The sequence below is a fragment of the Accipiter gentilis genome, chromosome 27 (assembly GCF_929443795.1).
Source record: "Accipiter gentilis chromosome 27, bAccGen1.1, whole genome shotgun sequence".
NCBI classification, from domain to species: domain Eukaryota; kingdom Metazoa; phylum Chordata; class Aves; order Accipitriformes; family Accipitridae; genus Astur; species Astur gentilis.
In genome coordinates this window covers 21558469-21582500 of record NC_064906.1, presented here as the reverse complement: position 1 = coordinate 21582500, position 24032 = coordinate 21558469, and the positions used below count along the sequence as shown (strand labels likewise).

At 41.4% G+C, this 24032-nt stretch overlaps 1 protein-coding gene across 17 annotated transcripts in view; it reads left to right on the top strand.

Moving 5' to 3' along the window:
• IKZF1 (IKAROS family zinc finger 1) overlaps window positions 1-24032 on the top strand; it is a 78670-nt gene that overhangs the window by 15085 nt on the left and 39553 nt on the right. For all 17 annotated transcript variants that reach the window (XM_049830148.1, XM_049830151.1, XM_049830145.1 and 14 more), the window contains one exon: window positions 6974-7093. In XM_049830148.1, coding sequence (XP_049686105.1) covers window positions 6974-7093 — 120 coding nt within the window. The remainder of the gene's footprint in view (window positions 1-6973; window positions 7094-24032) is intronic.

Here is a 24032-nt window from a genome sequence, read left to right as displayed (position 1 = left end):
AACAGTTAATGGCTTTCAGTTTTCATGTTTAGTGTTCAACCTGGAGCACGACAGCCCTATCACTGAGGCCACTCGCTCCCAGCAGATACCTGGGCGTGTGGCTCTTTTCTAAGAGACAGCTCTTGGGCACTGCTGGCTCAGGACCTGGAGGCCGGCTATAAGAGATCATGAAGGTCTAGGTCCAGTATGGGTGGCTAGGTCACTGGGTTTTCCTAAAATCTATGAATACAATTTTCTTTCTTTCTCCCCCCCGCTTCTAAAAACATTGAGGAGTTTTCTCAAAAATTGGAATCCAGAACTTTTAGTGTCATCTGAAAATTAAAAATCAAAGACATTTTCTGTCTGAAAGAACAATATAATAATCCTTCATGCCAACAGAAGATAATCAGTTACATTTAGTGTAGGGAAGTTACTCGTAGTCAACCCCGTGGAGACATGTTGCACTCCCCTCCTCAGGTAACAATTTTAAAATTTTAACTGGATATACTTGCACATCAGTGTTTTGTCACACTCTGAAACAATTTGTAAATTAAATAAAACCTGTCCTAAAAAAGCAGTGGGGTTTTAATCTTTTAAGCAGACAAAGCACCGCACATCTGCTCCACGCTGTGATTCGAGCCCAGCTCCTCTGCTTGCTGCAGAAACCCTTTCCTGCTTACGTGAGCTCCTGGGAGCAGGAGCGCTGACCTCCTCTTGCTCTGCAGCAGCACAGGCTCCCCTGGATACCCACACCTAACCTTTGTGGTATTCTTTACTATGGTGTTAATTTGAGCTCCACACCTGCTACCTCTTACCAGAGCATTGCTTTTTTTTTCTTTTGACATGGAGAGGAGCAGTGTGGGAGATGCTGCCTTGAGTCAAGGAGTGGATTAGTAGGTCACACACTTTGCCTTCCTTATGGTCTGCCTCTCCCCTCAAGAGGGAGGATTGGCAAGAAACTTTGCCATTTTGAATGTTTGTTTGTATGTAAATACATGCACATCTATGTATATAATTTGTAGCTCTCAACGTTTTCCAGGATTGAACCACTGCAGTACTTTACTGTGCCTTTTAGCTTTTCTAGCAAATCATGCTCATAAGAGTAGTAGTCTTATGTGATGAGAGAGGGCTCTCCTAAAAAAACCCACACAACCCAAACCAAAACACAACAGTGTAAGAGGAATTTTACCTCTGATAAGAGCTAAACCTACATAAACAGGTTACAGAAAAAAAACCAACCTGCTTTGAACTTTTCCTGCTGTTCCTGTCACTGAGCATCTGGTACTTTCTGTGAACAGAGGGTGTGAGTTGTGTTGGGTTGTTAGCTGGATTTGTGAACAACTGGCCAAAGAAAAAACTTGCTAATTTACTTTCATTTATGATCTGAGCTGTGCGTGAACTCAGCCTCCTGGAAATAGGAGTTTGTCAGATTAGGTTCTACAGATATTGGCTCTTCATAAACTCTTACCAGACCTCAAAAGTAGAAAATCTGAAGGTACAGGGATGTAACCTACTTCTTTCTCATAGGCTGCTGAATCCAGAAAGGAGTTCCCCACCCCCCCGCCTTTTCCTCCTCTTGGGGCCTACATGCTTCTAGGGTGCTTCCCTGCATGATGAGGGAACTCTACAATGTGTTGGGAACCAGTTAGACAATTGCAGAGTTTCAGGTGTGTGAGATTGTCTTGTCAGCTAAAAAACACTTTTATTTATTTCTCCTGCTCTGTGAGTAATGCTTGTCAAGTGTAGCTTATTCTCTGAGCCTATGGAATTAGGTGACTTGGTTCACTACCACACTTGGTTGTGTTTTAAAAGAAATATAAATTTAAAATAAAATTAGTTTGGGGGGTTCTTTGAGTTTGGTTTGGTTTTGGTTTTTTAACCCAGAAATAAAATAGGTCTCTAGAAACAGTCTTCTCAGCTCAAAGGCAGTGTTTTGCAGCCATGAGCTTTATGCAGCTGTAGCTGACTCAGGTGTGGCAGGGGCGAGCTGGGCCAAAACAGTACAAAACTAGCATGAGCGAGCCAAACCCTGCATGCACACAGGCATTCCCACTTCTGGGAATCCAGGCATGGCTGGCTCCTAGAGGAACTGAAATACTGTGCGACTAGTGCAAAGTTCACAATTTTTATTTTTCTCCTGAAAGTGATATTTCATGAGGCAAGCAGTTGCAGTTCTGAAATGAGGAGAGAGCTGACATACATTTAACCAAACGGTATCCGGCACCCGTACAAGAGAGTCAGAAAACACAGATAATATCTCACTTAACAAGCAGTATTTTTCCTGCGTTTTTGCTTTTTTTTTCTTTCTCAGTTCTAGGGCCTAACAGTTAAGGAAGGTGAAAAAACAGTACAAATGTTTCCACATCTAACATAAAAAGATCTCCTAGCACCGACCAGGCTGTGCCGTGCTCTGCAAAAGCAGGAAGAAGAGTTTTGTATTTGATGTTCTTGCTAGGTCCTAGGAAGGTGGAAATGAATGTATCCTGGGCTGGTATCTCCCACCTGAGAGCTCCTGAGAGGAGTAACTCTCCTCTCATCACTGGACGTTTGAGGTTCTACTAGTGAAAAGGGGACATGAATTGGATTGTGACTCTCATCCAGAAAAGTGTTTATGTCGCTTTTCTTGTGTGACTTCTCCAGTGATTCTAGTGTTTCCATAAGAAACAACCCTCAGGTATTAAATACATTCAACATTAGTTTTTGAAAGGACAAAGAATGAGACTTCTGTAAGAAATCCTGCCCTGGCATTCTTTTTAACAGTCGCAGCTCCAGCAGCACCATCCTGGCATGAACTGAATTGCTCTCAGAACTGAATGGAGGTGTTAAAGAAACACCAGGCTACAGACTTTGGTAGGAATAAAGGATAAATAAAACCTTAATGGGCTGGGCACTTTGTTCCCTTCCTCTCTTTCCTCATGTCTTTAGCTATATTGCTAAGGCAGAGATGAGTAAACTCAAGTAAAGAGAAGTTGAGGGCCTTACCAGGCACCATTGATAGGTTAGGCACTTCTCTGAGAATTTTCATACAGAAATGGCAGTGTTAGGAATCTGAAACTGTCTTTCAGAGCTTCAGGATGAATTGCGGGAATGTATGATACAGCCTGCAGTTGAAGTGATCTCCATTTATGACTTAACCAAGGGCACCATGAGTCAGTGGCAGTGCCAGAAACAGAACTTCAATTCTACAGCTTCCTTGCCTTTTTCATTTGATATGTCAGGTGGCTCTTTATAAAAATAAAAATAAAAAAAGACACACCCCTGCCCCAAGATTAGATAGCATTGTTTATGCTTCAGTTCTTATTTTTGAGCAAAAATATAAAATGGGAATGGAATAAATCTATGGTACTTTGCTCTGTTATGTGACCTTTTAATAATTTACCCTAGTATTTGACACTAGGTGGGGTTTTTTTAGGTCCATCCCTTTGACCAGTTACTGTTCTGGACAAACCTGTTAGAAATCAAATGAGAAACTGTTCCCTCCTTTCCCCCACTCACTTTCCATTTCTAAATTCATTGGCAAAAGGATGTTCGTGGGATTGCATATCTGTAAGATTACCATGCAGTAGTGAACTTACCATGGTGTAACAACTTAGATGTAGTTAAGGCATGAAATACAAATATGCTCTAGAATCTAAGACACAGAGCTCAACAAATGTATCTATTTTAAATCCACTATTTTTATCCTGCCTTTTTGCATGCAGGGATTTCTTGATCATGTGTAACAGGAGGAAATCAAATGATATGAAATGAGTCATTAAAGCCAAGTTTGCTTAGTTTTCTTAACTGCAGTCTCCTGCAAAGAGGGAAGCATACCAGATCTCCAGCTTCTGCCCCACCAAGTCCATGAGGCTAGTCTGATTCATGCCACCAGGACAAATGGCTATTAATTTAACGATTAGAAGGCTGATATCTGTTTAGTGACAAAACAGTTCACCACAAACTGTGAAAGTACTGATCTACTAACAGGTTTCTATTCCAAAAGTCTGCTTTGCCTTATCTTCAAAGCATCCTCCTTAACCTGCTTATTGTAGGATGCCTAATTACATACTAAGAACGTTTTAATTATGCTTGCTGTTATCTCATAGGTCTGTGTTTATATTGGTTTGTAGCCAAAAAAAGTCTTCAGGTTTTTAGGGTAAGTGTTCTTCTGAATCTAGACTAAGTCAGAGCATCAACTTCCATTGTTGTGACTGGGAGCACAATTTGAACCTTGGAAGATGCAGGTGGCTTTTGATTACTACTACTTCTTAATAAATTTCCTTATCTTACATGTAGCGTCAAGAGAGCTGATTCTGACCATACCACCTCTTGCCCTCTGATTAAACTTCTGGTTTTTTTGGTTTTGTTTTTGTTTTGTTGGAGGTGGAAGTGTTGAAAAAGCTGAAATATTTTATCTGTTTCTCCTCACCCATGCATCCTATCTGTAAGAGATACCTCAGCTTGGGAAGATGGGACTTGCATTGGAAAGTTGCTGGCAGTTCTTTAAGTTCTTTACATCCCATAAATACAGTGCAGAAAGCTACAGGAAAAACTAAATAAGGAGCTAAACAGTGAATGGCAAAAACTGGTTTAATGAACTTGCTTCCTGCTTTTACTTTCCTCTGCTGTAAAATTCATAGTCCTTCTTTTCCATGTACGCAATACACCTTTGCTTTTGCACTGGCATCCAGTGGGTGTGATTTTGCCCATTTAAGCTGGAGATGGGGGGGACCTTATGAAATCATTTAGTCGGTCCTTCTGCCAGTGCAGGACTGTTCCTTCATTACCCGTGAGTTCTCTGGATGCAGTTTTAGATGGTTCACCTGATGCCGCTCCCACCACTCCTGCTCAGAGATTATTCCATAGTCAGGTAGATATATCACTAAGAAATGCAGTCACCCACTCATTTCATTCATCTAAATCTAGATTTGTGCAAACAACCCAAACCAGCTAATTTGGAAGATGACTTAAACCTACCTGTCATTTCCTCCCCTGTCATGATCACTATAGTTTGGAAAGCAAGATGCTTTGCTCCACCCAGGAGGTTGGGAGGAAACCATTTTCTTCTTTCAGGTCAAATCCATAACTGTCATCATCAGACTGTTGTCACTTAAGTAAGCTGTATTTGTTTTAATTTTTCCTTTTCTGAGAAGTGATTTCAGAAATAATTAATGTTTGTGTGTTAACGAGGGAATTCTCATTAGAAAAAAACCACTAAATTGCTAGGACTTTGTGCCATGAAATTACTGCCCTTGCTGATGTGCTGATTGCCACAGGATGTCTAATGGATTGCATCAGTGTAAATTGGTAACATCTCCATTTTGGAGACAAAGTCTTATGTGAACATTACTGAGTTCAGATCCTGCTCTGGGCCTATTCCATTCTTTGCTATTAATGCAAAGACCAGCCTTTTAGTAAGAGTTGATGAAACTAATCACTTAGATAATTCTTTTGGTAGTTGTTTCCAAGGCATGCTTTTGTTACAGATGTGTTGTCGTGGTTTAACCCCAGCCAGCAACTAAGTACCACACAACCACTCGCACACTCCCCCTCAGTGGGCTGGGGGAGAAAATCAGAAGAGTAAAAGTGAGAAAACTCCTGGGCTGAGTTAAAGACAGTTTAATAGGTAAAGCAGAAGTCACGCACACAAGCAAAGCAAACCAAGGAATCCATTCCCCACTTCCCCCGGGCAGGCAGGTGTTCAGCCATCTCCAGGACAGCAGGGCTCCAGCACGGTGACTAACGGTGACTTGGGAAGACAAACGCCATCACTCCCAATGTCCCCCCTTCCTTCTTCTTCCCCCAGCTTTTATTTGCTGAGCATGACGTCCTATGGTCTGGGATATCCCTTGGGTCAGTCGGGGTCAGCTGTCCCGGCTGTGTCCCCTCCCGACTCCTTGTGCCCCCCAGCCTGCTCGCTGGTGGGGTGGGGGTAGAAGCAGAACAGCCCTTGGCTCTGGGTAAGCACTGCTCAGCAGTAACCGAAACATTCCTGTATTATCAACCCTGTTTCCAGCACAAATCCAAAACATAGCCCCATACTAGCTACTAACTCTATACCAGCCAAAACCAGCACATGTGTGAAGTCATTTCAAAAGAAGCTCTGCAAGACCCAGATAGTACTGAGGGCAGGACATGTGTGCTGTGACTGAGAGCTAAACCAAGAAACCTCACCATTTCTGGGTGTGCAATACTTAGCAAGAGAGTTATTTTCCTTATTGTATTACATTTGGCACTAAAACGGTTCCATAATATTTATAACACGCTAAAGCATCAGACTGTTTTCTTCTGCAAAATTTTGTGTACACAAGGCACTGGGGTTTGTTTCCTCTTTACAAATAAGAGACCATAAAACCCTTGAAGTCATGTTTTGACTGACCTCTGCTAATTGTACCCATTTTAGGAAGTGCCAGGAGCTAGAGGCACTTAATTACTTGTAGGCACAAAGACCAGCCAAAACTTAATCTGTGGGTATTAATGAAGCTTGCTGAAGATTTAGTTGAATTTTTAGCTGGAGATAAAATTTTATTTTGGGGGTAGTTCTGTTAGAGCCCCAGAATACTTGTGGATTAGACCTCACTATGTCATTGAAGCAAATCCAGATGTGCTCGCAAGGAGCGTTTGTGGAAGAAAGAAGAGTTTTTACAAAAGATGACCATTTGATAACCTTTGTAACCTGCCAGTCTACATTGGCTCAACTGGATCTTCTGAGCATAGCAGCTGAAAAATACCCATGTGTGTTACAAATATCTAAAATGGCAAGACTGGTAACTGTGTATCCAGACTTCAGTACATATGGAAAAGACGTTGGCCATGCATTCTTCTCACAAACATAATTCCCCTGTATTCGAAAGCTTTCTCTGCAGGACAGCAGGTTTTGGTCCTAAGAATGTCATGCTTTTAGTAATGTTTAGGTTTTTTGTTAAGTTTTATTTGGTTTGTGGTTCCACTTATGGTATTACTTGAAAATGAGGCTACTCTGATGACTAACTGATGCTACTTTCTTCACTACTAGGAAAGGAAAGTTCTCCAATTAGTGATGTCCCCGATGATGCAGATGAACCTATGCCTGTACCAGAGGACCTTTCAACTAGTAGTGGAGGACAACAGAGTGCTAAGAATGAGAGAGTCTTGGGTAAGATGACTGGTCCACTCTGATAAGAATTATGAGCACCTAATATAATATGTCAATAATGTTAAAGTACTGTATAGTAAGCTGATATACAAGCAGGTCCTGTGCCTTTTCATCTTGTTCAGCACAGGATTACTCAGGTGCTTATTGTTTTTTGTGCAACCTTCTCTTTAGGAAAGGCATTTTGAAAGACAGCAAGCCTTTTAACCCACAGAGAAGTTATAGAGATCCTGCTATTTATCTTATTTCTAAAGCATGAGTGATTGCATGGCATTCTCCCCAGGAAAGATGGTTTTCATTCTGTGTAGGAAATAGAATTAAATATGTAGTTCCAGGTCAAAATTATCTGAACTCAGATTTGATAAAAATTCAGTAAACTCTCAGGTATTGTTGTTATTATTTTTATTATTAATTTGAATGCTATCTTAAATGTTATCTGCTATTCAGATTTCTCCAGAAATGCCATATTAGAACACACATAGTATTCATATGTTTCAGTTTCCAATATCTGATCTCCATTTACCCTTGATTTTTTTAACTGGGAGAACTTTAGAAAAGACTTGAATTTTGTTCTTCTAGGTAAAAGCCCACAATTGATAAAGTCTGTTGGATTACAATAAATTATTGTCCAGAGATGATTTTGCAAAATGCTGATTCTTCTTAGGGATCCCAGACTCCACACCAAGAACTAGCAATACTGCTGACTACTGCATGCATCAACTTACACATAGTCCACTAAAAAAGACTAGATGATATTACTTGAGCATGATGCTTGTTGACTAGTAGGAAAAAAAAAAAGCACAATGACTCCCAGAATGCTGTGATCAAGGCCCTATATGATAAAAATATTTCAGGAGAGGAGTGACTATCAAAATTTGTTTGTTTATCCACAAATAAAAGTATTGCTCATCATTTTTACATTCCTATTGTAAGAATGAGGGTCAGGGTGGAAGACTGTTTACAGAAAGATTTCAAGTGCCTTTAAATGTTTATTGTCTAAGGAAGTCCAATAAAGAATGATAGATGGAAAGGGAGGCACAGAAGGTAAAATAACCAAGTCAAGGTAATACAGCAGAATGGTGTCAGCATTAGAAATAGACCCTACTCCCAAACTCCAGCACTAGCTAGTAGAGAATGCAGCGTGTTATGCATCTTCATTTTATTTACCATTTGATCCTCTCTAACCAAAAGTGTGAGCATAAAGTTCAGCTCCTACAGGGATATTGACATACCTTATGAACAAATTAATTTTAAAAAATGCTTTTTAATAATCTGACTGCTTATCTAGTGCTTTGTTTCTCAGTCCAAAGCTCTTTGGACAAAATCTTGCTTTTACTGCTTGTATATCAACTCAGTAAAATGAGTTAAGCCTCCTTTCTTCCACAGTAACTAAACCCTACAATATAATTAAGGCTTGATTTAAAATAATAATAATAATTAAAAAAAAAAATCCCTTGTTCAAATCCAAACAAACAGGATTTTTGATTGCATTGAATTTACTTCACCTCACAGCTATCATACAGAACCAGCAAAGATCAAATTTATATTTCCTGCTGATATAACGATTCTTCCAACAGTTCAATTATATATCAATATAAACACATATTAGAAGTTACTGTAATAAAAGAAGGAGAAAATGTTATTTTTGGTGTCCTAAATATGGTAAGTTCCATCTGTTGTTCTCATTATTTTTACTTTGTGCACTCAGCAATAAATTAGATTATCTCTGTCCCGACTTCAACATTTTTTCCACAGCCACTTTCTCTACCCAAGCTTTTTGGTTTTGAAGGGTCACATCTTGTAGCGAGACATTTACCATAATCAACAGAAACAAAGACAATTCACAATACTCTGTTTTATGGATGATCTTAACTGTAGGTATCAACTCCAGTGCTTGCAATGTTTGTCTTTTCTGTAAAGCTGCATACACTTTTACCTCTTCTACTGCTGCTTTTTCTAGCCCTAAACTAAGTTTTTGTAAACAGTACACTGAAAAAAATTGATTCTCCTTTTTTACAAAAAGGGTCTAAACACATGCCTCAAACATATCAGGAGCCATATGATTGCTATGCACATTCTGGATCATTGTCAAAAGAAGGCCTGTTAGGGATAAACCAATGCCTTAGGAGTGGTGTTTGACCTATATGATCCCATAGATATATTAGGGATGAAGGGGACTGTCTTTCTATGTAGGCAGTGGCAAGGCAGCGTAGACAGGCTCGGTGTTAAGCGCAACGCTGTCATCTCTAAGTCCTAAGATCTGTTTCTCACCTCTATTTATCATGAAACTTAGGTAGAAAAGGATGATCTGAAAAAGTAGTTTGAAGAACGATAGATAGGCGGGACAGTATGTAAAGACCCACTGATATTATATATATCTCATGGCTGGGAGATAGACTGTGGCCTGTGATAACTGACAGGCAATGCACATGAGCAGATATGACCAGGCAACATTTTTTCTCTATATGACTTTCCTAATGTCCCATCTGCTTCCTTCGTCAAAAGGGAATCCCCTATGCACTTTGCTGTATTTCAACATATGATTTACAGTGCATTAATCTGTAACACCCTGAGAGATCAGCTGTCCATACGGCATGCACTTGAGGAAGGGTAATTTGAGTGAAACTTTTATGGAGGAGGGCCACTGAGCTCTGGAGGACTTTTTTGTACATGTAGTATTATAGAGGTAACAATGGAAATTGCAGGTTTGTTAAATGAAAAGATTAAGTATTTACCTCATCTTACTAAAATTAGGTGAGAAATCTGTTGTTAATTTTAATCAGCCTGCAAGATAGAAATGTTCAAATGACCGTTTGCTTACTCAGATTTGTAGTAACACTTCACAAAACCTTTAACCCTGGAGTCAAAAGTTTAATTACCTTTTTCATCAATTTAGCATTTTAAAGGTCAAAGATTAGGGGAAATAAGCTATTTTTAGAAAAGAAAGATAGGCTCTAGCTCCTCTCTGTGTTTTCAAAAATCTCCTTTCTTGTTTCTTCCAACCCTAGACTGAGACTTGTACATGGTGCTATAGGCCTGATGGAGAGAACCTTTTGAAACATCTCTCCTGCTCTGAGAACGAAGGTGTAGTAGACTTCAGAAGTACTCAATTCACTTGTTGGATATTATTGAGTGCCTTCAGATTTTGCGTGTCTCACTTAAAATGTCTAGAGAGGGTGCAAATTTCATATGGGAGGTGTCCGGGTTCATGAAATGTATGCTTTAACTTGTGTCCCCAGACAGAGGCACCCAAGACATGGGTTGCTTCTGACCAATGGAAAAATGATAAGCTGGTGTGAAAAGGTCATTTGTGGAAGTAAAGTCATCAACATTTTCTAGTAATAACCCCAAGCAGCACAGCAAAGCAGAAACACATTAAAAGACATGTTCTGGTCACTGCTATGTCTCTTAATTTCCTTGATCAGCTTGCTATGTTTTTAATGTTGTAACTCCCAAGAATGTCACTATGTGTTGAGAAGCTTGCTCCTGAAAACTTCATTTCTGCTGCTCTGTCCAGTAGATCTTCTTCCTTCCTTGTCCTCTTCTCCACCCTGAATTTCCTTCTCAGGCTGATCTGGCACCTATAACTTTTTTATTATTTTATTTTTTTACTCTGCTCACCCACCAGCTCTACATTTAGTTTTTCTAAAGAACACAGGGAATGCTTTCAGACAAGCAAAGAGCTAGATTTTCACAGCTCTTTAAGGCACTAGAGATTCGTTTTACCATCTCTCCTAAATATCCTTTTGAAATCTCGATCTAAGTTATTTAGAAATACACATCCCACTGAAATTCCATTCCATTAAGAATTAGTGCTTTGTAGCCTATTTTGGATGGGCAGCCCTATTTCCCATGCTAACCTATAACATAGGAGCTGATTTGAAATATCTTCTGCTGATTCTTACTGTCTCCATTCAAGTTTCAGGTTAAATGTTGGGTGTACCTTTTGTGGATAATCAATACTGAACATCCTGTATGTGGTAGATGGTTGCAATTTAGGGCTGTTTCTGCCCTGGGACTGTATCCTAATTCAAGCCATGTGTGGGAAGCTAATGATTCAGTGAGCTGTAGGTCGGACCCTACTTCATGCAGAAAAAGCTATTTGCTGCAGTGGTAGCATTTCCTTAGAAAGGCAGTACCTTCCTTTAGCCATAACTTCCCATACTGTAGCTGGCCATCGATGGGTGAAAAACCAAAAGCCTTCTCAGTGTTACTGACCTCGGAAAGAGGCTGTGGGCTCACCATTTCTGCAAAGGCAGCTGTCTGATGCTGAAGATGACCATTTAGACTTCCAATGCAGAAGTCAAGGTTTCTCACTGAAAAAAGTGATCACCATCATAGTCACAGGTTATAGTCTGGACCTGAAATATATAGTGTGTACAGATATTCTTCTTTCTGAGAGGAAGAGTTGGGGAGAACTCATCTCACAAAATTGGGTTGAAATTGTTGGACAACTGGCAGAAGATGCCCAAATAACAAGTCAAGGTGATCCTAGACATCAATAGAAGACAGGTGAGATTTATATGAAGTTAGAAACTCTCCTTTTGTTTAAAATAAAGGACACTAGTATGGGAAGAGGCATTAAGAGGAAAGAGCTTTTTGACGTTTTTCTCCTCCAATGGGAAATGTCAAGTGACTGATGTTACCTCCCTCCCACAACCCAGTTGCTGAAGCAGAAGCCTACGTAGCTGCAGAGCCGCAGTGCCTGGCATCACTGCGAACCTGGCATTGTCTTCGCATCCTGGGTTCTTCTGTCCTGGCCATGGGCATCCAGAGGTGGTAACCTGCATAAGTAGCTAGTTACTGGTCTGGGCAAGTGTTCTCGCTCTGAGCTGCTTCAGTGCTTTATTTCCTTAAAAGGAGCTCAACCATTTGAGAGCACGGACTGAAAGCATTGCTGAGGGGCCACCAGGCCAACCACAACAGCTTGCTATTACATAAATCTGCTGCAACTCACACATAGCTGGGTGGAGGCAGAGTAAAAGTGTGGAAAGGCTGCAGATGGAGGGGAGAAGAGAGAAAAGCCAAAAGGGGAAGTGCCCCACCCCAGCTTGCAAAATCGGTCCTGTTCCTTGAGACAGGTCCAGCTCACTGCTGCCCCAGCACTTCTGTAGGGCAGTGAAAGGGGCTGAGGAAAAAGACTGCCAGAGTGAAACATCTTTGTGTGCTCCTCCTGTAGGAGTTCAGTGGCTATGAAGGCAGTGGGTTGTGTATGAGTAATGAAATGCACGTGTGGCATGTGTGCATGTGGACATGTAATTGTTCAGAGAACGAAAGTAACCTGGAGGGCTGTGTAATGTGTTTTACTTGCTCAGGTTTCAGATGGACATCTCTGCTGCTCAAAGGTATGAAAGTGTGTAGAGGCTGATGAGCCTTTGTAAATAATTGCTGATAATTGCTGTCTCGCCTAATGTAGCCCTACTGTCTTTGAGAGCAGAGAGAAACTTTGTTTCAGGCTGGTTTGGGGAGCTTTAGGAATTGTCTTTAACACTCCACAATGAAACAGGGCTTGAAAGTCCAACTGAGGAGTCTTCTGAAGGAATTGAAAAACTTGTAACTAAAATATTTTAGGAACTTTTAAAAATAGGGAAGTTGGGAATCTCCCCTCTTGTTTGGTCTGAAGCCCCTATTTCTAGTCCCAAAGTACTACTCCCCAGTATGGACTGGTATTGCATGCTCTGAGACCCTGCCAGTATGACTTACCTGTTTTTAGGGGGAAATGCAGGAGATATTTTTGTCAGGATTATTTTCATTTTCTATGCCAAACTCTTCTGGGAATTTGTATAGAGGCGGATGGGCATGGTTTTAGTGGGAGAAGGCATGTAACAAATTTCATGAATGCCCTTATAAATTCTGTATGGCATATATGGTATATACCGGCCTTCAAAGGTATGTTTTGCATGTGTGTAGTGTGAAACGGTGTGCTAGAGTGAAGTGCCAAAGATCCAGGTATATGGGGCCATTGGGAAGCTGAGGAATTAGCCACACTGCCAGATACAAGCTCTGCTCAATGTAATGACTTAGGACTTAGAAAAATGTGCATGAATTTTCACAAGGCCAGTGGAAAACAGCCCTCTTACTGAAGGCAAATTCCATTATCAAATTTAAAAATGCTTGCTGCAAGTAACGGAGAGTGAACATTTTCAAAACAAACTTGCAAGTAGTTTCTCAAAGGGAGGGTGAACCAGTCTGGAAAGGGGAGCTGCTGCAGTCCCAGCATCTGCTGCGCTGTATTAGCGCAGTTAACTCAGCTCATGCAAAGCCAGGCCAGAGCCACTGTGTAAACAGGCACGTAAAAATTTATTCTCTGATGCAACTAGAGTGTGTGATAAAATCAAATCCTTGAGAACAGAATTGATCCTAAAAGAGTTGTACTTTTCCAGTGATTTCTATTTAGTTTCAGGTGGAATTTTTTTCTTCTAGCCTATTTGGTAGAAATATGGTTTCTGTTGCCAGTATGTGACATAATGTAGCAGTGGGTGGTGAGGCTATGGGTTTTTTTCTCCTTGTTTTTCCAGACCTGTGTAGCTTGTGGAGCTGTGGCCAATTTCATGAGGGCCTGCTGGGTATTGCTGTTTTCAGAGGGGAACATCAGTGCAAAAGCCAGGGAAAGCCTGGGAGCTGTGCAAGTTTCTTCAGCATTGAGAGAGCAGCAAACGTTGTTTGGAGAGGTGCAGAGTGTTTAGCTGTGTGGCTTTTAGGTACGGCTACTGAGCCTGCTGATCTAATCTGCAGTTAGAGGAAGCTGTCTTTATCTGAGCAGAAGAGATGTGCCTCAGAGATAAGCCCCATTCTAGCTCGGGAGTTAAAATTATCTAGCAGGATCTCAGCCGTGGCTGCAGCACAACTCAGAAATACAGGGCTCTGGCTGGAAGGGGAGCACGTTTAAAGCTAGGAGGACCACTATAACTGCAGTTTGCAAAACCTCATGTTATTTTAAGGGAATGACTGCATCAGAAGGTTGGATGGACCTCCCAACACCAGCCATCCCTCTATTCTGTATTATTTCTTGCTTGCTCTTTGTTGTAGGCTTGCTTTTCCCTTGAGCAAGTTCTCTTTCAACCTGAGTGCTCTTCAGGAGTGTACCCTGAGTGAAAACCTCTGGACCAAGACGCAGTGTAGGGACCACCTACCTCTACAGAGGTGCCGTTTTGGAACAAGCTGCTGTTTTGATTTTGTTCAGCCTCTCCTCACATTTCTGTGGTTTAAACTCCCACTATGGTGCCTCCCTGAGAGGAGATAGTTTCTGGTTGCAGAGGACCTGCAGTGATGCTCTCCCCTCAGGTGTGAGCTCCCTCCCCAGGCTCTGTCCCACAGCAAAATGTGCAAACACGGTGTCAGTGTGGCTGCATCCCCTCATTAGAGATTTGCCGGGAAGGATTTATAGGGTGGCTGTGCCACCACAGGTTTCCCCAGTGTGGAACAAGCCGTTTATGGTAAAGAGTGGGGCGTGAAGGGAGCTCCTTTTTGGAGGTGTAGTCCTAAAGCCAGGAGCAAATACCACTCATTGCAGCGGGACAGAGATTTGTGCCAAACCTTTCTCATTGAGTTCACTATATGAGGTTTCTTAAAGCCTCAGAAGATGGTTTGTCCAGAAAAAGCTTTGCCCCACATGCAGTCGGTAGGTATGCCATAGCAGCCAATGCAGGCTCACTCTCAGACTGTCATTTATGGTGAAGAAGTGTAACCACAACAAGCTGTTAACTTGTGAAGGTGGATCAGCCAGCATCACAGGATTTTGACGTCTAGAGACAGTTTGTTGGAAACTCTGTCCTGCCTCATCTAGCTGCCACCCTGAACAAGCGAGCCAGCAGAGCAGCTGCCCCAAAGCAGGTTAGACCTGCAGCCTGCAATGTGAGACACTTTCTGCTGCTCCCTCCCTCCCCAGTAAATGAATTCTGTGTTGTAAAGGTGCACATGCAGGGAACGTAATTACTAGTGAAGTAACCTATTTCATGCGTGATTCTCTTTCTTTGGTTTTTGCACATTTTTAAGTTAGGAATAGTGCCTAGTTCTTGTAGCCATTGCACTTTATGGACGTGTTTCTCAGAAGCATTTTGGTGTCTAAGTTATAGGCATAAGAAGAGATCCCAAGAAGGTATCTAATCTATTCTACCATCAGCCATACTAACACCACAGGCACCAAATGGGATTTTTGGAAGTAACTCCTATTCCTTTGATGTAAATAAGTTTTCAACCCTAGCATGCCAAAATCCATACCTAAAAATGGGATTAAGAACACCATTGAAGGTTTGCAGAGAATTAGTAAATGCAGAGCATACACAGAATTACTCTCAATTTCCAACCAAAACAGGGCTTATCCAAAAAAGAAAAGTTAAGGTCTGTGTTTTGCTCTTCAGTTTTCACCTTCCATTTCTGCTGTTTCTCCTCTCCCAAAGATAGTCCAAAATTATCTCATTTAAGAAGTGTAATAAATGTAGCAAAAGTGGAGAAATGTGACAGAATGAATTGACCTCCACCCTTCCAAGCCACATACCAGAGTTTAAAGAGAATAAAAAAAAAAAAAAAAGAGAAGAGACTGAAGGGTAAGGAGAACTTTCACATAAGCCAGTTTTTTTTACACTGGAAATGTTACTTCTGAGGAAGTGGCTCTTACCAGAGTTTTTAGTAACTTCTAGATTATTTTATGGAATGATGTAAGAACTCGCCTGCTCCTTGACCCCTCCTTTTGGAAAAAAAAATTTAAAAAAATTGAGCACTTTAAAAGGAATTGCTAATTCCTTCATATAACAGAGAGTATCTGCACATGATTTTGCCCTCCTTGCTGATTAAGTAACATAACAGAAATGTTTAATGCAATGGAAAGGTGGGTTTTAACTAAAGTTGGCGACACTTTCAGCTTGTGTTGCAATTAATAGAAGAGGAAATATTCATTCTCCATATTTCATCATTTAAAAGCATCCTGTATTTGTAAGAAGCTGTGATCAGCCAACATCCTCGCTATGGATTTGAACTTCCCAAATCTTCGGTGGTTTTTGTGTTTTGGTTTTTGTCTAAGCTAAGAGCTTTGCATTCTGATTTTTAATGATGGCTTAGGTTTTTTTTGGAGGGAGATCAGTCCCTTCTCATTCACAGTACTGTGCACCTCAGCATTATATAGACTGAGTTATTGAGCCTGTTTTTTCCTGCTGTGAATATGTGTTGCAATGCTCGGAAGTGGTGGCAATGGTTGGTGTTGAAGCGGGATGGTTTCATTAGCACTGAAATGGCGACTGCCAGCTAGGGAACACTGCTGTTTCTGCACACCTCATGCTGCAGCTGGGTTTCAGAGATATCTTTCCATGTCTTTCCATATGAGAATTTATTTTTGGGGGAGAACAACACATGCACATACAGAATTCACTATGAAAAATTTATTTGCCTTATTGTGGGGTGGACTGCAACCCACTGCTTGGGTTTTGTGCCCAGATTTGCAAAGGGAAAGAAACACCTATGTGGCTGAGGGAAGTGTCAAATTGTCCATGATCCATCCCTACTCCGACCCCCAGCTGGCTGTATTCACAATTCCAGCTGTGAATGTCTCTGTCTCTCCTAAGCGGAGCACCTCTCCTGGTTTTCCCAGGCTGAAGCCATGAATGAAAAGGTGAGAACACCCCTTCCGCACTGACACGGTGCCTTCCTTTCTGAGTCAGGTTTGTCCTTTTTCCTCCCAGAATCCAAACCATTTTGTAACTGGCACCTCCTGTCGCTGGACATTGGAGGGGACATGGGGGAAGCCCTTATGGCCAGCATGGTTGCTGGGACTTTGTCTGCTGCAGGTGTGGATCTACAACAATTTATCTAGAAGTCAAATGGGAACTAGGCTTTTCTGGGGAGGGGTTGAGCTTCCTGACAATTTGTCCACATAATGGCAATTAGAAATAAAAATGAGAAATTATAAATTGTGCTAGCAAAAGACTTCAGTGGCTTTGGAGCCCAACACATGTAAAAGACAAGGAAGGAATAATGGTAATGAAGCATTACCTCTGGTGTAGCGACACATTTGTTTAATCTTACCACCACATTGCTAGTAGATCCTAGTAAAATTGGTATCCTATCATGGGCTTATTGTGGTGTTAAGTGGAAATTTTTTTCTCCTTGCAAAACAGACTAGACAAGTCTGATATTGTTTATTCTGTAATTACACATTAATGCGTCTGTAAGTCCACTGTACAATGTAATCATTGCTAATAAGCTTTTTCCAGTGTACTATGAAAGAGACTGATTTATACAATGCACAGTTTAGTCCTTGGTTTTAAGGAGACAATGCAAAAATATTTTTCCTTTCTAAAACCTTTTGTAATTCATTTCTTCTCTTTAATACTCCCTTTGAAGTTTGAAATGGCAATGTATTTTCCAGCCAACAGGAGCCATTTATTCCATGTTCTCTCTTTTACATGTGTAAATGCACACACATAACGCACATGTACATACAAAGATATGTCTGTCAACACACATAAAATTATATGCCTGCAAAATCAAATTCCTCTGTGTCTATGTATGTCTGTTAAAACCTAAAAACCAGCATATGTATGCAAAAGAGCATTTATCTTGAAAGCTGAGCTTTTCATTCTTCTTAAGAGGGAAAGAAAAGACCTATCAAACATACACTCTGCAAAGTAAATGCATGTCATAAAAATACTTTTTTTTCAAACCTAAAAGAGGAAAAGGTTAGTTCCTGCTAATTAGTCTGTATCCCTGTAAGAAACATAAGTGTAAATTCCTTTTGGGAAGTGGGCAACAGCTGAGGAAGACCCGCTTGTACCCGCTGTGGCTTTTGCAGTCTGTGCAGGGCTGTGGGGGTGAGGCAGCTGTGAAGACAGATGGGGTCACGGTACTAGAAAGACAACTAAGGAGTTCATGAAATAGAGGGAGCTGGGGAAAGGAGAGAGAGACATGCACACCCTCTCAATCCTTCCCACTGGCATTCCTCGCCTGAGGCGATGCCCTGGGGAGGCTCTCCTGCCTGCCGCTACTGGCTCAGCAGTGAAGGGGTACATGGGCTCTCAGGATCCTCCCCCACAGTTCCTAAGTGCTGTTCCTTCCTGGGTTTGGATGTTTTATTCACTTAATTTCTCACAGTGTTATTCAGGTAGGGTCTATAATGGAGAGTGATGGATATGTTGATTTTCCAGAAGATTCTTTTACAGTCTTTACCAAATTTAGAATTGCACAGTGAAGCTTTGGGGTATGTCTGGTCCTCACAGCAGAGGGATAGATGGCTGATGTATTGAAATAATCTAATTAAAAATGCAGATATAATATCTTGTATCATTTGAGATACAGCTTTCCACTAAAAGCTGATGCATGTCTAACTCGATAACTTTCTTAGAGATGTTTCAGTAGCTAACTGAGCTAACGAATACAAAAGCACAAGTAAAAGAACCACTGTAACAGAGGCAGTGATGGACCCTTCTGCTCTCCCATCCCAGAAAGTGATGGTGATATTCAGGGAATCTCCTTATGCATGTCTCAGGGAGCTACTGATGAATGCAAAATACAACCCCTCACAAAGGCCAGGCTAGTTGAGCAAAATGCAGTCCCTGGCCTTCCTGTGTGAGTACTGGTGTTTGCTGTGCAATGGTGGTTTTTTTCCACCCTTCTTTTTTACCCTCAGTGAGACAGAGCACAAATAGTTATATTAGTTGCATACTTCCTGAGAACACAGCGATCCACACATTCTGGGCTGCGGGTTGTGTTTTTCACATTCAGGCATAGGATGGGAGTTCATCAGATAGCAATGGGGAGCTCTAGAAAATAGCACATTTGCATCAGCAGAAACAAATTTCACAAGACTTGCTGGGAAGGTTTGCTGCAGCATGCCACGGTCCTGCACTACTAACAGCCGCTGCACATTCATTCGATAAAAAAGATGACAACAGAAAATGAAACTTTTAACGTTCTCTTCTACGAACACTTGAAAAGCAGGTTACCCCGAAGGCGTGAGCCTGTGGCTCGCATCAGCTTCACTTAGACTCCATGGTGCCTTTGAAGGAATTTGAAGCTGTGGATGAGGTATGCTTCATTTGTCCCAGTGGCAAGGAGAGCTCTTGGCACTGCTGTGATGCAAGTGACAATTGCATCTATGTCTAACAGTTTCCTAGAGTCCAAAGGCCTGCCAGTAGAATACTGGGATCACTGGGATTTGAGTGCCTTATGTACTCAGAAATATTCAGCCAGCATGATTTGTCTTTTTGTGTTGGACAAGGCAGAAGCAACTTTCCTTGAGATGCTCTCCTCCAAATGAACAAAGCATCATTTGCCAGTCCCATATTTTTGTCTGTTGTTGCTGACCAGTTTACTGGGTAAAGGTTAATTTTCTGAAGACCAAATCTGCACGCTTGCTGCAGCCTCTGACAAACTTGCCTGGCCATGACCTGGTTCAGCCTGTATAACCCAATAGCCCAAATAATTGTATTTCTGGATGTATGTATTCCTAGGTGGTGGAGCTAGCACGATTTCATTTCCTTTCTTGATGTCACACTATACTCCACAGTACAGGATGGCTATGGCACAGATATCAAAGTTTACCTTAGCTAATAAGAAATAGCAACTTCTGTAGAGCTGCTTTGCACTCTAATGGGGAAGATTTGTCACGCTTTCCATTTGCCTCACTCTTAGTCCAGCCACAGTGTCTGGATGTTGGAGTGAAATTTAGGTGCATTATGAATCCTGGATTGACTAGTACTGATGCACTCTCTCTGGCTTGGTAGCAACAAGGAATTGCAACTTGGTAGTTCATGGGAAAGAAGAAGGTTTCCTAATGCGTAATAACATTAGGACACACATTTGGGTGTTTCTACGCTTAGAATCCTGCATGTTTGGTAAAAATGCAATGCAATGTCTGTTCCTTTGCAATATTTGAAAAATGCTTTAAACAAAAACTGGGCAGATGCTTTAAAAAGCAACAAAAGGATTCCTCCCAGTAAAAGGCACTTAACACTGTCTAGGACATGCGACTAGGAGCAGAGAGGAAGTTTGACAGAAACTTTGCCTGCTAGACACTTTCAAATATTCCATAAATGCTGAGAGGGCAGGAAATGCCATTGGTGATAGTCTGAACAGATCATCAACCCTCATGGGAGGCCAAGTTTTGATCACTCTCTGAATGCCTGGCGCCAGTTTTCACAGCACAGGTCTTGTTCTAGTTGCATATAATTGCATGTCCTCTGTCCATATTAGCTCTTACTCTTTATGTAGGACTGGAAAGGGGATTGAATTAAGCTTTGGGTGTTTCTACTGCCATTTCTCTCCAATTGTTTTGTTCTTTTTATCTATGAATTTGTGTTGTGGCACAGGGTTCCTGGAAAAGAAACTGAGCTCTGTTGCTCTAGGCACTGCACAAACACCAACAGCACGCCCCAAAGAGCCTACAATCTAATCAAGGCTATATATACATGATTGATTAATTAAGCCTTACAAGTCCTAGGTGAGGTAAGTGTGAGGTAGGGCACAATGAGACGTAATCAATTGTGCTGTGGAATCTAAACCATATATATTATTCTGGAGACCAGGGAGCAAGTTTGTGTTTCTAATAGCTGCAGCAAAATAGTCTTGTGTGTTCTTCCAGGGTGCAGTGGAATTGATTTAGTTCAAAGGACTCAGCTTTGTTTTAAACAATGTGTCTCTAGCTTGAAAAGTGAGATTGAAAAATATAAACCAGGTAAACATAAATAAATGAAGGATTTGGTGATGGTACATGAGGGAATAAAATAAATATTGGCAGCGAAAGATTAGATCATTTTGGGAGTCAGGAAATAATTAATTTCCTGACTTCTAATTAGTCTAGATCTTAGTACAGAGAAGCAATTCGCTGTATTGCTTGGACTTTTGGAAAAAGGGGAGGGATGATTTCCAGCTCTGTGCCTGACTTGTACAGGCAGGAGTCCCGGGTCATGCCAGTGCAATGAGTGGAATTACAGCCTGGTGCTGGCGTGACAGAGCAGGGAGTGGGGCTGGTCCTGGGAAGGTGGGCAGCTGAGGATAGAGTTGGGATATAAGCCCAAATTTCAGGGGGTCAAATACATATTCTTGTCCAGGCTTTTGTTTTTGCTGAGATGTTTCTGAAGATCTTCTACATTACAAAAAAAAAAAAAATAGCAATTTGTTTTTGGAGTGAGATTTCACACCTCATAACTGAACATGTATGAGAAGTGCTACGAAGCTGAACTGGAGATGACACAGTTTTCAGTATTTAGTCATTTCATACAAAAAACGTACAGGCTGAGCCCCTCTCTTGTTTCCTTTCTCAGACCACTGATAACTTCTGCTGTGCTGGCTGCAGTGTGGCAGGAAATTAAAAACTGGTTTGGATATTTTAAACAGCTTATGCTTTTTTTTCTTGAGGTAGTTGCCTTTGGGATTTTTACATCTCTCTTGGAACAGAGTGGTAGGATGGGAAAAGGCCAGCTGAGGAAAAATATCATTCCTTTCCTGCTTCTGCATCATTAGTCTGAGGAACAAAAAGCCTACTTTTTGGCCTTGAACAATCCCAGATAAGGGAGAGCTGGCTGAGTTCCAAGCACTTGATATCCAGTATTTTTGGGGTATAACTGAGGTTTATTAGGCTGGACAATAATGCTACCTAGGTACAGTTCTGTAGGACACATCACAGAAAATGGGTAGCATTTTTACAAATACCGAAGTTGTAGCCTCTCAAGCTACAACTGCTGCCTGCCCCATGGTCCCTAGTCACCTTCTGTGGGACACATGCCAAGAGGGTGACCAGTGCATGGCCAGATTTCAGCCTCCTGTGTTAGGACACTTGAAAGGCATGTACCCAGCTGTAGGAATCACTCTTGACAGCTGCATGGCTTTTGAGTTTCCCCATTTAAAAAAAAAAAAAAAAAAAAAAAAAAGTCTTATCCCCATTAAAAAAGAATTGAAAAATGTGCAGATAGGGAAGTAAGGGCACATGATGGATTAAGTGCCTTTCCCATGGCCACACAGGAAGCCTGTGGCTGAGCTAGGAATTAAACCTAGATTTCCTCAGTCTGTATCAAGTGCCCTGTCCCTCTTTGAGGCCATAAAATTTTGTTTGTTTTTGAATTCTCTAGAAGCTGAAGCAGAAGGCTACTGTTTGTGAGGAAAAGAATTAGTAAAAGATAAGTACTATTTATAATTGGTGAGAAACTGAGAATAGTCCTGGACCAATTATTGCCCATTTCTATTGCTATTTAATGTTCTCTTTTTTCCAAGTTTACATCAGCATGAAAATCCCCTTGTGGTATTGCTCCTTAACCAAGCAAACTACTCATGCCTTTCCTTATGGCTAGGATTGCAGTAGAGGTCAATGCTTATCTGTTTCCAGCTGTCCTAGTTTAACAGTAAGTAACATTATGACTGGCTTGACAGGAAAATGATCACATTTCTGCTTCTTTTGTTTGACATTTCTCATCCAAAATCAAATAGAAAAACTACGTCCATTTGCTGTGGAGAACCTCCATAGCTAAGTTCTCTCTTAAAATACTCATTTGTCTTGACATAGCATTGTTTCTTGAACAGCTGCATGACTGTTTTTTGTCTTTGGAAACGCTGAATTAAATCAAGAGGGGCTCTGCTGAAGTTAAAACCAGACCAGAACTAGTAAAGTCAGAAGAAGGCAGATCATGTCACTCAAACCCAAAATATACACCAGCCCTTTTCTGTAATGAGAAGGTATGACGTGACAAGCTAGGCAAAACCTTCACAATGGTCATAGTCCCTGTCACATACGTGTACATGGGTATTACACAGCTTGGCCACCCTGCCATCCCTAGAAAAATAGTGCAGTGTATAAACTGTGCCACTGTGTACTAGGGATATTGGTGCTCTATCTGTAGGGAAGTGGAAGAGCAGTCAGAGCTGCAGGATGGGACGCGCAGCGCAGGTCTCCAACAGTCATAACATCTAAGGGACTGTTGCCGTTCATGTGAGGAAACTTATAACTCCTTCCTATGCAGGTCAAGTCATCTCTCCTCTGTCCCACACTTCCCAAAATACATTAACTTTAGCTGAAGAACTAAACATTGATTGAGTGGTCCAGAAGATATTTCCTAATTCACAGGTAAACGGTAAGGAAAATAGCTGAGCCTGTTGATATTCTCTGTGCAAGAGTGTTTCAAAGAAAGTGAAGCCTCAGTAATACCCACTTCTTATCACCTCCTGACAGCCTCCTTTGTGGGGGAATAGCCACAAATGGTTTTGAATGAGCTTTTCCAACAGGGTAGCTTTCATGCGGTGATGAACAAACACTTATACCACAGTACACCTTTGTGTAACACTCCTGTCTTCATTTACATGTGGGATTTCACCACTATCTTCCTGAGAAACTACAAAATTCAGTTAGCCACCGGATAAGATAAAGACTGGAGCTTGACTCAAAAGGGATGCATAACTATTAGTGTTGTGATATTTACAGAGGGCCATTTCTCAAGTTTTTACTTTCTACTCAGCCCTTTATCAGACAAATTCTTGCTGAAAAGTCCCTGAGAAATGGGAGAGTGTAAAAAAGCTGGGTCCCGCTCTGTTCTTAAAGAGGTTCATGTTCTGCTTTGTATCTTCTTTGCCTCCAAATGGAGAAGAGAAAATGCTTCATGTGAATTTCAAACACTTTCTGCTCTGGCCCAGTTTCGTTCTGAACAAGCGGGACAGAACAGTGCATGATCTCAGTGGAAGGACTTCCTAAGCTGTCTGCTCCATCCGCTGGCAGCCGGGCAGGATTGCCCAGTTAGGCAATCCCTACTCTGCTTTAGCCAATTTCCTTCTGTACACTTCCATCACTCTGTCCTCTGTGGCTGCCTTCAGCAAATAAGACCATAGCCTAATTAAGCTTTCTCCCCCTGACGTTAGGCATTTTGAGGCGTTTTCTTCATGTTTGATTTCCCTCTTTTCTTTCTGAGAGTGATTTGAGGAGTCCCTACCTCTTGATATGAAGGTAAGGAGGGGGGTGGTGGGTGGTTCA